Below are 13,633 nucleotides of genomic sequence, written 5' to 3'. Positions count from 1 at the left end.
CATCGCTTACATGAAACCTGGCATCAAGCTCTCATTATAAAATTAAAAGCTGGGGGAAAAAACAGCAAATGCAAAACTGCATAAAGGAAAACGGTACATTATGTGTTTTTTTTTCCTCTTCATGAGCTTCGGTGTTGCACAAAGTAAAAAGGAACGTGCGTAAGGCGAGAGTCGTTTCTTGACCTTAAAGAAGGACCTCAGCATTCTGGTGTAACACGTCTCAGGTACAAGGGCCACGGCCTCCGCCACCGCACACTAACCTTTCTCTACAATGGGTAGCTTGAAAGCAATAGAATAAATACTTCACTCCATACCAACGTCATCTTAGACACAGATAGGTTTTTTAGCACCTTGCACAGAATTAGGAGAGTAAGATATTCTATTAAAATACAAAAGATTCGCAATGCTTTGATTTCGGTTCTTATCATCCACAAAAGCACAGCGTCCCTAGAGAACATAATGCTTGTTCTGTTTGAACGTGACAGTCTTCACAAGATGTGTCTGAACTCAGACATGGAGATTTTCAGATGAGGTGTGGACACCCATCATCAAAACGAGGGTGGCTGATGAGAGAAGAACTGGCAGAGTGAAACCCTTCCTCCACCACCACGGAAACCACGTTCGGGGTTAGCCATCATGCTGTCGTTTCCCTGGGAGGACGGGGGATGCCGTCTGACTAACGCCGCCCTTCCCTGCGCCCCCCCCCCCCCCGCCCTTCCTCCCGTATAAGCTCAGATTTCACAGATGTGGTCAGAAGCATCCTGAAAATGCTCAGCAAAGCTCGGAGTGAAGTATTTATGCCTGCTCTATAATTTCTAGCGATATTTATATCCAGCTTCTTAAAAGTCCCAGCCAAGTCATCTTATTCGGTTGAGCGATTCTCTTACAGGGAGGCTTTAAGCATTCACAATTTATATTGAAAATCACATGCATGTTTGAAGGTACCTTTCATCAGGAGAGAGTGGGTCAGCCTGTGAGTATTCAGGAGCAGCCCAGACACTCGAGCTATGTTTGGCAGCTGAGACCCCCAGATGCTGGTCAGGTAAGAGGCAATGCAGAACCATCCTTAATTTATTACACATTCTTATATCTTACTGGCAGACAACAAGATATAACATTCATGACAATGGGGGCAGGGGCGGAAAAGATGAAAAGAAAAACTTAGGATGTCAGAAAAGGAACATGACATTTCCCCCGTGTGAGATCGGTCGTGGTCTGGGGATGGGAGTGACAAAGTTGCTCTCACCGCGTCCTGCGCTTTTACAGAGGAAAAGACTGGTGGGACAGAGTGACCCGCTTAAAACGACTCCTGAGAGTTACTCCAGAACCCACCTGTGGGGAAAATGACTCCTCCGTTATTTACCACTAAATGCCTCATGCCAAGCAGGGAGCAGTGCTGGATTTGGATAAGGGACGGAAGGTAATAGATTGTGAGCCATTAGGGACCTTGCGAGGTTTAGGTTTATTTTACTTATTTTTGCATTGCCAACAATTGTTTTAAATATTTATTTCATAGTTTATTATTATAAGTAATTTTGAGCAAACTTTAAGTTATTAGCATCTTTAATAGAATGTAACTACATCACAAAGTCAATTTCTAGAGAAATCTGTTATACTGTGTACTCTTTTGGGGGGATAAGATATTAGCACACACAAAGGAAGAATGGGGTATTAATGTGACCTCATAATGAATTTCCCAAAGCGTCTCTGTGACCAATAAAGAATTAGACTAATCGAACCAATTATCAACAGTCACTTCTTTGACTACATACTCACATCTCTATTTAGAGCATGAGCATCACTGTGCTTACATGATAAGCGAAGGACGTCCAGAGAGAACATTCGTGGTCCACAGTCATCAATGTGTTAAACATTTGAAAACTATGATTTTCTTTACCAATCGCAACCAGGCCTTTGAAAGGCCACAGCAGCAGCCCACCAAATAAATTTTAAGACACTCTTACACCCCTAAATTAAAGAATGCTCTACCCCATCCTTACCACGTCCAACAGAGACTCACAAAACTGCAGCCCAGGGGCAAAGTTTATGTCCTTTATGAGTGTATCCAGAGGTAACTTACACATCTCAGGGTTTCATCATGGAATGGTTTTACCTATGCCAGATAATACGGTGTTGCCTGATTCAGAAATGAAATTGTTTATGTCCTATAGCCTAAGCCTAAGCGACTGCTCCAATCAAGTGCTCCAAGAAGGGATATGACATGCCAGTGACACAAACGATATATAAGGGACTGCCAAACTTTCCGTGTTTTGTTTCCTTGAAAATTTATTTACGACTCTACTTGGACTGCCAAGCTTCGGAGTCATTTGCGCTTCTTTCAATTTTTTATTTCTCCTATTTGACAAAAATAAAAATGGGCTTTGAAGGAAAGAAGACAAGCCCAGACTGCCTAGAGGAGTCTTGAATGCACCATCCTTGGAGAATTTATCGTGAAACGCACCAATCCTAATAAAGTGGCGTTGAAGCAGTCCTATGTGACTTAGTCTAGATGATCTGGGTGTTGTGAGTAGGGGACAACAGAAATATCTTGATTCACTCCCCTAAAGAATGCTAGAGAAATACAGAAGCAACTAATCGTCTCTACAGAGCAGCTGCGGAGGTGGGGGGCATCTACACGGGGAGTTCAAAAGACAAAAGAAATACTATTTCTCCCAGTCTTAGAAATGAAACAAAATCTGGATGCTCAGACACCACATTCTTTACTCCATATCCCATCTGTCCCAAGGAGAGAAACTCCAGACCTGTAATAATGTCCACCTTCCAGAATCAGGATGAACCACCATGCATATGCATGTCTTGTGACCAGAGTCTTGTACTTATAATAAAAATAAAACTGAAATGCAGAGTCAGTGAGAATGACCACTCAGGGGATAAGCCAGCTGCAGGCAGGCAAAACCACAGACACTCACCCACCCATCCCACTCTCGACTCGCTCCCTGCCTCAACTCTCGCTGAACAGTACAGAGCACATAGTCTGTGGATATTTTATCACTTTTTGATTTAAACCTCCCTATGCCCAAAACTGACCTGAGGCTATTTCCAGGATGAAGAACAAAGCTCTGTCTTTTTGGTGCTGATATTCTTATTCTGAAACTGCTTATATGGACCCTTGCTTTCTCCTTCCCTTCCTGACCCATTCAGTTAGCCCGGACAATCACTCCCAGGGACACCAGCCCCTTCCAAAGCCAAAGGCCCTCAGCACAGGGTAACTCCGGTCTGAGGCCCTCCGTATTACATTTCTGCTGAGCACATGGGATTCCTGAAACTCATTTAAAAATAAGGAGTCAAAAACGAAGCACATTGCAAACCTCGGGACGAGCAGCCGCAAGAAGCTTCCCTGGGAAAGGGCAGTCAGGCAGCAAATGAACACCCTCCAGCCCCGTGGCGCATCCCCACCTCCCCACCTCCTATAACACCATTACACGGGCATGACACAGAGTGCAACCCCATACCTGATACTAAGTAAGAGAAAAGGGAAGAGAAAGAATTAAAGGAAGACCGAGAGCGCGAGAGAGAGAGAGCGAGCGAGAGAGAGAGAGGTGGGGGAGGGGGGAGAAAGAGGGAGACAGACATGGACAGACACAGGTGGGGAGAGAGGGGGTGGGAAGGAGAAGATGGGCAGGGACCTAGAGGCTTATGGAGGGTGGGGAGCAAGAGGAACAGATGGGGGAGGGGACCAGAAGTGGGGGCAAAGTGTAGTGGGGGGTCCAAGGAAGAGGGCAGAGGTGAGCTGGAGCGGTAGAAAGAAGAAAGGGGTGAGGAGGGGGATGTCCCAAGGAGGGCAGGGGAGAAGAGGGTCCAAGAGAGAATGAACAACATGAAGACATCAGGGAAGCCTTCGGACGTTCCTTCCGCCTCCCCGTGTGCCCTGTGCCTCCGGGGGAGGTCATCAGCCAGCAGGGTCCTCACCCCACACCTCTGTGCACACACGGCCCTTGCTGGGGCGGCTGCGCCCTGGCCACTAGCACCCCGCTCCGCAGCTACCCCTCTGTCCTGGAATCCACACACAAGACACGGGGGCTCATCCGGGGCTTTCAGTGAATGCGGTGGCAGAATTTCAGGAGTGGTCGCCACAGCCAGTTCTCACCAATCTGAGTTGATGGTGCTTGCTGGAGCACACAGGTGCTTCGGGGCACAAAGCTAATGGGGTGGCTCTGACTAACCTTGCCTGGGAGGAAAGTTCGGAGGGGAAGGTTTGCCCCCCACCAGGGTGCCTGGGATGGTGGATGTGTGTGGCCAGCCCAGGACCTAGTGGTCTGACTAGCTGGTCTGTGGAGCCCTAAAGCCGTTGAAGACCACAGAAAAACGCTTTGAGTTGTTAACGATGATAGGACTGTCTCCCCAGCCTCCTCCTAGGGGTGTCAGCCTGCTGATCCCTGTTGGAAGGCCATGCATCCTGAGCCATTTTGGGGGAAGAAGGCAGAGAATTCACATTTCACTTAAGTGAATCCTCCCCGTAGTTCCAGGTTCAACTCAAAACGTATTTCTCTCAAGTAACTGGCTTGGTACCACTTTCATGGAACCTTTTCTTCTATGAATTCAGTGCCCCCCATACTGTTGATAGCTCCTGATTTCATAATGATCATGGTCCTATTTTTCTAAAAGCATTTTACATGTACAATTACCAACCCAGCTGGGCTGTAATGCTTTCTAGGGCAGCAGAGCTTCATGGAAAGAGCCTGCCTGGGCTTTGATTCAAACAGACCTGGACTGGAACCCTCAGTCCTCATCAAGATCAGGAGTACTTAATGTCATGAAAGCTTAGCCTACTTTTCTGGAAGGGAAAACGACAGGAGCTCAGTGGGACAAGGATGCTGTTCTGTCTGGTAGCTCCTGGCCTAGAAGCTTGAGACACACCCCATGGGGCTCCCCCCCTGCCGCCCCAGACTTCTGTGGGGCCAACAGTGGCCTGGAGCCAGTGGGCTGGGCCAGGGGAGCAAAGTCAGAGACTCCACAGCTCCCAAACCTGCAGCAAACTTCCTTGACCTCATTTTTTTGTAATGGGTAAGATCAGCGGCAAACGCATAATGTTGTGATCCAGTCTGTCATCTCAGGAACTGGAGCCACCTCTGTGTCATTCTTACCCAAATTTTCTCTTCCTTGTCACCTCCTTCCCCTTTACCTGATATGGGAGGGACGCTAAGACTCCCTAACTCTCCTTTTCACGTCCCTGCTTTGGAAACCTTCTCAGACTCTGAAGTTGACATAAACTTACAACACTGGCACAACTCCTGGGCCAACGGTTTTGTTCACAGGAGTATTTTGGTCTTTTGCACAAGTATTTTGTTTTTTTGCACAGCACATGTAGTTTTTAGAAGAATGCCTTCTGCCCTTTAGTAAAAATGAAGCACATGCAAAATCATCATTAAGTATTCTTAGTAAAATCATCATTAGCATTCTTCTACAGCACATTTGAACCGCTATTTATTCTTTGATTACAGATACATCACAATTTGCCTAACTATACATTATCAAATATTTATGCTTGATATATATTTTTCCACTATTTCAAATTTCTACTATCCTTATACACACATCTTTGTGCACATCCATAAATATTTCCATAGCATAAAATCTGAGAGCTGCATTGATTAGCCAAAGGAATTTTTATAGTTTCTGGTGCTTGTTCATTGTTCCATATAATCCCAGGACGGTCCTATCATTTTATGTGACCCGCAGTGGGTGTGAGTGTTTCCAATTCCCCCTGACCTCAGGAAGTGACTCCACTCCTTTTTTGATGGTGGTAGTGGTGGTTTTATTTTGCTTTTCACTTTTGGAAAGATGTTCTGGTCCTCACTGTTCTGGTCCTCATAGACAACAAGGGAACAGGGAACCAAGTTCTTACTTACTTGACTCAACCAGAGAGAGCACAACAGAACACAACTCTTGGGCCATTTGTGTGTAGATCTCCTAAAAACAGGGCCCTCAGCCAGACCTCGGTGCCTGGCCCAAGGCCTCTGAATCTAGTGGCAAACACCCATCTTTAGCCCGATACCTGCTCATAAGACCTGCTTCCCTGCAAACCTGGTGAGTGAATGAAAAGATATCTGTTTATTATATTTATAGCTTCTTCAAAATATAAGAAAAATAATTAAATTAGGGTAGCTCTTGGAATTAGGAATATTATCTAAAAAAAAAAAAAAAAAAAAACCCCAAAAACAGTCATCTGTACCAAAACCACCCATAGTCTTATTTTCCTAATGATTTGGCTTTTGCAGATCTCCGTTTTCCCTCACCGGGTAAACAAAGGGAAGATTTTTACACTAACCATATCAGGGAAAGAAAGGGCTTCCAGTATTATGCTAACACCTACTACTGAACAGAAATCGAATGCAAAATACATCAAACAAGGACAAAATCTCTGGAGAACAGATCCAGACAGTATGTTGATACCATATAGCTCAGGCCCATGGTGGCATTTCCATTACAAAAATCCTATAATCTAAAGCAGAGCAAATTGAATAAATAAGCAATAATTAACTTTTTGTCCCTCTCTAATTAACTTTTTGTCCCTCTCTTATTCTAGGAAAATAATTTAAAAATTAAATTGTGCATGTAGATATGAAGGAATTATGTCACTGATGTCAATCAGTTAGGAATTTAAAAACAATTCCCTACATCCCCAATCCATTTTCCTGTCCCTATCTCAATACCAGCATTTTTCATTTTGTTGTTGTTGCTGTTTTTAGGGGAGAAACTCTTCCCTAAGAGTCTTAGAATCATAAATTATCAGAGTAGAATGGATGTTGAAAATCATCTAGTATGAAAATCACATTAATTTTAAAAATAAAGAAACTACCTCAGAGAAATTATAAACGGCAGAACCCAAGTCTATGGAAATAATGATTTAATTCCATCTCCTCTCAAATTTTTTTTTTCTTTCTTTTTTTTTTTAGAGGGAGAGAAAGAGAGAGGAGGCGGGGAGAGGGAGAGAAAAAAATCTTAAGCAGACTCCATGCCCAGCCCAGAGCCTGATGTGGGGCTCAATCTCACCACCCTGAGATCATGACCTGAGCTGAAACCAAGACTGGGACACTTAACCGACTGAGCCACCGGGCACCCCTCGTCCCAAATTCTAATACAGCTTTGTTTTTGTTTATCTTTTTATTTTATTTTTTTAAAGATTTTATTTATTTGAGACAGAGAGAATGAGAGAGAGCACATGAGACGGGGGAGGGCCAGAGGGAGAAGCAGACTCCCTGCCGAGCAGGGAGCCCGATGCGGGACTCGATCCCGGGACTCCAGGATCATGACCTGAGCCAAAGGCAGTCGCTTAACCAACTGAGCCACCCAGGCGCCCTGTTTTTGTTTATTTACATATAACTGTCTTTTATTAGAGGAATATGAAAGCATGAAGTCCACTAGGCATTTGTCCTTAGCAAGCAGAACTTCCCAGTGTCAATTTAGGTTAGGGAGAGTCTGACAGAAACACAAAGCTAGTCTTTTTCATGAATTTAGAGGTCATTTAGATATTCAGAGATGACACGACTGACTCTTGGAGCTGAACAGATTTTAAGTATTTTCCAGTACAACCTCTTTCACATATGAGGTGACCGAAGACCACAGAGGAGGTGACGTAGGAGGCCACCCAATTAGAGAGGCAGAGCCAGTATTTTATCCCTGTTGGCTTGAGGGCCTTTCCCACCAGATCAAGCTGGGCTTTCTCTATTATACTCTGGTACAGCGTCAGGTATTTTTAACCGATAAAAATCTTAGGTGTTATAAAATATCCATTCGTGACCCATTCTGTTTCAAAGACTGTGCACTGTCGCCCTGTTCTTTCCGTCACCTTCCATTGCTTAAGGGCAATCTTCCCTCTCAAAGTCTAGTTGGTCCATTGATTTCAAAAGACAAGACAAAAATACCACAGGTCTGGCCCTTATGGTACAGGATGAACTAAGTACTGAAAAGCCAAAGAAGGCTGCAGACATAGGCATTCCTGTCACTAATGATCAGGTGAAACTTGCTCTTTTCACTCCTTCCTGCTGACTCTGGCCAACTGTCAGAATCTCTGTGGCCAGGCCGCACTGACTGAGGACTGGGTGTGTGCCCCCAGCTCATACATCTGGGGGTTGACATTCCTTTTTTTTTATCAAATTTTTTTTTTTTAAGATTTTATTTATTTATTTGACAGAGAGAGACAGCGAGAGAGGGAACACAAGCAGGGGGAGTGGGAGAGGGAGAAGCAGGCTTCCCGTCGAGCAGGGAGCCCGATGCGGGACTCGATCCCAGGACCCTGGGATCATGACCTGAGCCAAAGGCAGCCGCTTAACCGACTGAGCCACCCAGGTGCCCCTGGGGGTTGACATTCTTAAGCCAGAGCTTCCTCTAGAGGAGGAGCCCCCCAGTGACACAGCGGCAGCATCCTCCTCTGCCACCACGTGTGAGACTTCAATTAAGCCACGTGTCTCTTCGGGCCTCGGTGTGCTCATGGGGAAAACGCCAGCATTCTCTCCAGCCCTCCGAAGGTATGGTCTAGGATTTAGGGGACAGTCATCTTCATAAAGGGGAAGAAGGGAGTGACCTCAGGCGGACTCTGGATACCGCGTTTGAGTCCTGAACCTTCTTTCTCTGTTGCTTGCTTACCAGGCCAAGCCAGTCAGCCCGTGGGGGTTGAATCGCATTTTCAAGTGGGTGAGAGAATGTTGCCGTGGAAAGAACTGCATGATCCCCAGGAACAACTGGAGGGGCCAGAGCGAGTTGGGCCAGAGACAGAAAAAGCAGAGATGCTCAGGAACAAAGCAGGGACTGTGGGAGGCAGGGCTGACTCACTGGCTCCTAAGAGATAGAACACTCTTTAAGGTGCTGGCTCAATCCTAGCTTTTACCCTGCAGGCCAAACATTAGGGAGGGCCCACAAGTGCTGTGTAAAATGCTGTCGATAGGTACTCTGCTGCTTCATTCCCCTGATCTGGGGCAGCTCTCTCACGAAGGTCTGCAGCAGCCTACCCAAAAGACGGAGCACACAGCACCATGATAAAATCCCTTCTGTGTGTTGTCCTGGAAGACTTGTCCAAATTATGGTCTCAACCTGCACTGCAGTGAGGCACACAGAGAACTCTGAACCCACCATCCGGAGCTAGATCTGTAAATCATAAATTCATAAATCGGCTATGACCAAGCTCAGCCAGCCTTTGTCTACCTCCTCATCCTATTATTTAGATCCCAACACTGAGCAACTCTAGGAGGTACCCTTCACATCTGTGGTCACCATAAATCGGTGCATTTAGCATGACCCTTTTCTGGCAAGTGATCATACAGGTTTTGAAGAAAGGGCAGCAAAGAGATCACGTGGAGTGGTGGCAGGACTGCCCATTCCAAACCCACATAAAAGCACATGATCAACACATAGAAGAGCAACAAACTGAATTCTTAGGTTACGGAGGCTCTTATTAACTAAAATGTGGAGATGGCACCATAGCTCTACTCAGGGTCCCTAGATCTCGGGCTATTGTTATCAAGATGAAAGACAACCTTAAATAAATAAAAATACCAACAAAATGTGAGACCTCGTAAGAACAGAAGCCCATGTTCCAGCAGTGGTCGTCTGTAGTAATTCTATTAGTAGTCTGGAAAGTCTCCAGAAGGCAATAACCTCCCCCACAGGCTCACTGTGGGCTTCTAGAGAGCGCTGGCAAGCCTCAGAGTTGAAGATAACCTTCTTAGGGGTGGTGACAACAGGCAGAAAGGGGCGACTCAATCTGGAATCCAAAATACTGCTAAACGCAATGTTCATACACATGACACAAATCTTAAGCATTCCAGAAGGTACAATGAAGAACTAGATCACCAGTGAAGAAATGAGTTCCCATCTGTGCTTTATCTAAATAGGTCACATTGAATGAGTCTTTGTAGTGACAAAATGTTAATGATTTCTCCTCAATCTCAAAAACTGGACTATTTTTTGTTATCTTTTTAAAAATTCAGGTTTATTGAGGTGTAATTCACACAGAATTTCACTTTTAGTGCACAATTCTATGGGTTGGAAAAACAATATTTGTAACTACCACCACAATCAAGATATGAAACAGTTTCATCACCCCAAAAATCCCCTCATGCTCCTTTATAGCCAACCCCTAACCCAAATCTGAGAACCAATGATTTGATAAAACGGGACTGTATTATAATACAAATTTCAGCCCTGTTTAGACTCTCCTTTAAGTATTTATCGTATTTCATTGATCCGATGACAGACACACACACAAACACATAAACACACACGCAGACACCCCCCCCCACCAAGATTTGAACACTCTGACATTAGGATAAGTCTTACGATCAATGGCATTTTACTATTATAACTGGCAAAAAAAAATTTTCTTTTCAGAGATACATAAAACAATGATGTCTTATAATCTACAGTGCTTTTAAAAAAAAAATCAGTGAAGTGTAATATTCTTTGTTTTTTAACATTCGTTGAATATTTACGATGTGTGAAGCATTCCCCTCAACACTGAAAATACAAAAATGAACAACATGGTCCTCAAGAACTATCCCTTGAGATATATATTATCAATTATAATAAAATGCGATAATGTCTTATCCACCTACCAGGACTAAGTAAGATTATCTCTAGACTGACCACTCTTCTTTCAGGCAAAATACCCACCCTCCACCCCCGACTCAGATCCTTCCCCATACACAGGAAGTAGGACGAAGGAAGTACCATCCACCTTCACTCTGCTCATTCCAGGAATGAGTTACTGGTGCATGATCGGACATATTGCCTAGGAACAATCCAATTATTTCTTCCATAATACACTGTTGTGGCAGGGAAGACTCATTTTAGTGTTCAACAGCTGCAAGGCTTTTAGGATAATATCAAAAGACAAGTCACTGAAAATAACTGTTCAATCTGTAAAAGGCAGACAGACACCCAAAGCTTTCACAGACATGCTTCAAGGTCCCTGAATTCTTCCCTGGACAATTTTTAAAGAGGAATGTAGAGAAGAAAAGTTAGTGAGTGCCCTTACCTGGTTCTTGAAAGTGCTCTTCATTTGACAGAGTTCTAGACAAGATAAGTATTAATGCTTCTTTAAATTGGTCAAAATGCACCTAAAAATAAACCACGAAAAATAAATTCAAAATAGTTTCCATAGCCGTAATGAAGTAAATCCATTTTCAAGGTGCCACAACCACTTGGTAGCATCCTGGCAGCCTTGAAGTGAGTCATAACCTGCTTTTGTTCCCTTTTCTTCATTTCTCTAAAGCACTGAAGGGAAAGTGCACTGATCATTTTTGACACCCCAGTGTCATAAACACTAACATTAATATCAATATTTATTCAACCCTGAGGGGGAAAGCTATAGAGCAAAACACTCTTTATAAATTCAGAAAAAAAGAGATGTTTTGAACTCAACTCCTTTTATTCTTCTGAACAAGACCACAAGAGAAAGAGGTTAGGTGAGATATTAGGAAAAACTTCCCAAGTAAATGATCCATTGTAACAATGTCCCAAAGATGCTTTCATCTCTTAAGACATTCTAGAAGAGAATGTGCGACCATTTGAGGATGACTTGAATATAGTCTTGCCTGAGGCAGGTACCTAATATTTATCTCCCAAGGCCCCTGTGATTCTATAAACAAAAAAGAAATCAATCATAAACACAAAGAATAAAAGAACCTTGGGAAGCATTCTCTTGAATTCTTAAACACACAATGACCTTGATAGAAGGATGAAAGAACATGAGTTTTATTCAAGTAACAACTCAGAATGGGGATATTGCTTTGGTTGAAGGGGTAAAATGGTTTTCTTTATGGCCAAGTTTATTCTCCTATAACTTAAATTTGTGTGACTTCACCATGGGGCAGAAGGGAAAGATGGTATTCTTGCCAAAACTCTAGTTTGATAACAGGGCACCTATTTATGCAGAAGCCCATATGTAAATACAATGTCAGTCAATTTGGTATTTGCACCACTACAGGTCTCGTTGGGCATCATTACGGATCACTGCCTAGCAGTTTGAATATAGGTGACACATAAAAACCACTGCCAAATTATATTAGGAAAAGCAGCAAACCTCATTCGTTATCTAAGCAATGGAGAAAAGAAAGCATTTGTCTCATCCATGCAAACTGATGCAAAGGAGAGGAGTACACTGAGGTTCCTATGACATAAAATTGTATATGCTTGCAATTTACCATAGTCTCCCAAAGTATATGTGCTTTTTCTACCACATCCATTTTGATCACTTAAAATTACTTTCTAAAAGCATGTTCCTTTAGAGAGTATAGACCAAAAAAAGCAGTATACTCTATGGATCCAGAGCAGAAACCTGTCAAGGCAGGGGCGCCTGGGTGTGGCTCAGTGGGTTGGGCGTCTGACTCTTGGTTTCAGCTCAGGTCATGATCTCAGGGTCCTGAGATTGAGCCCCATGTCGGGCTCTGCGCTCAGCAGGTAGTCTGCTTGGGATTCTCTTTCTCCTTCTCCCTCTGTCCCTCCCCTCCTCCTCTCCCACTTAAAAAAAAAAATCAGTCTGTCAAGGGAGGCAGAGCATCTGCTAGAGAGCCAGGGCCCGACAATCAATGAAAGGTTGAGAGACTGCAAGGGACAAATGACCGAGGAGCCTGCAGGAGGGAAGAGGGCCAGGCCCTGCTGCCGGCCCAAAGTCTGAGTGTGGGCTTCAGGCACTGTGGCATCCTGGCTCCTGATTCCAGGGGCAAGGCCATCTTCCCAAGCAGCCAGTCCACAAACAGCACATATCCAAGGGCTCTCCCATCCCGGGACACTTGCCAGGCATTTACCACTGCCTACTAGACTCATTCCTTCCCCTGAGGGCGAGCAGTAGGAGGGTGAGGAGCACAGACTCTGCGCTGGAGCCAGCCGGGTCCAGGTTCCGGCCCTGCCTCAGCCACTGACTTCCTGCTGTAGCTCAACTACTAAACTTCTCCTCTCTGAGCTTCAGTTTGCTCGTGTGTAAAAATGGGGACCTCTAACAATTCTTATGATCCGTTCAACAAATATTTATCGGACAGCTGCCATGGGCCAGGCACTACCCTAGTGAACAAGAGTGATAGAGATCGGGCTGCCACGGAGTGCATATTCCAGAAACAGCACGGCGAGCCCAGGCACCTACTGTGTGAACGCACCGCATGTATTTCATGTTATTTATAACAACACCTCCCACACAACGGCAGCAGGAAATCACAACGAGAGTTACATAAGGTGTCTAGAACTTCCAGGGACTTATCAGGTACTCAGCAAGTGGAAGTTAATACCACTTGGTATACTTAATTACCGATAGGTAGAGGCTAGTGACTACCAATAGGTATATGGCATGACTGTTTCCTCAACTTTTACAGAGAAATGGACACATTTTTCAAGCAAAGCAAGAGTAACCAGGACAGCCAGGTCGTGGGGGTGACAGCCAGGATCTTGCCTCCCCACCGGGATCTGGACAGTTGCCCAACATCAGAGAAACGGGTCCAGCATGCTGTGTTTAGGGAGCTCGGCTGGGGGGGGGGGGGGGGGGGGGGTGTTCCTCCTCCCGTAGGATATTGATGGAGTGACCTGAATGAAACCTTTGTCTCTCCTTGCCAGTTGTGAGTTGAACAGAAGGAGGCTCGCATTTCAAAAGGGAGGTACTCGCCTTGAGAACTTCAAATTCTCTACA

At 44.6% G+C, this 13,633-nt stretch overlaps 1 protein-coding gene across 1 annotated transcript in view; it reads right to left on the bottom strand.

Moving 5' to 3' along the window:
- The window catches only part of NIN (ninein), a 97,436-nt gene that overhangs the window by 66,826 nt on the left and 16,977 nt on the right, over positions 1-13,633 (bottom strand). Inside the window, 1 exon segment of the mRNA XM_034992762.1 lies at positions 10,994-11,075. Within this exon segment, the coding sequence (XP_034848653.1) occupies positions 10,994-11,075 (82 nt within the window).

The sequence above is a fragment of the Mirounga leonina genome, unplaced genomic scaffold (assembly GCF_011800145.1).
Source record: "Mirounga leonina isolate KUSES-001 unplaced genomic scaffold, KU_Mleo_1.0 Mir_82, whole genome shotgun sequence".
In the NCBI taxonomy this organism is placed as follows: domain Eukaryota; kingdom Metazoa; phylum Chordata; class Mammalia; order Carnivora; family Phocidae; genus Mirounga; species Mirounga leonina.
The sequence above is the reverse complement of the archived record's forward strand: the minus strand, read 5'-3'. Positions and strand labels throughout refer to the sequence as shown.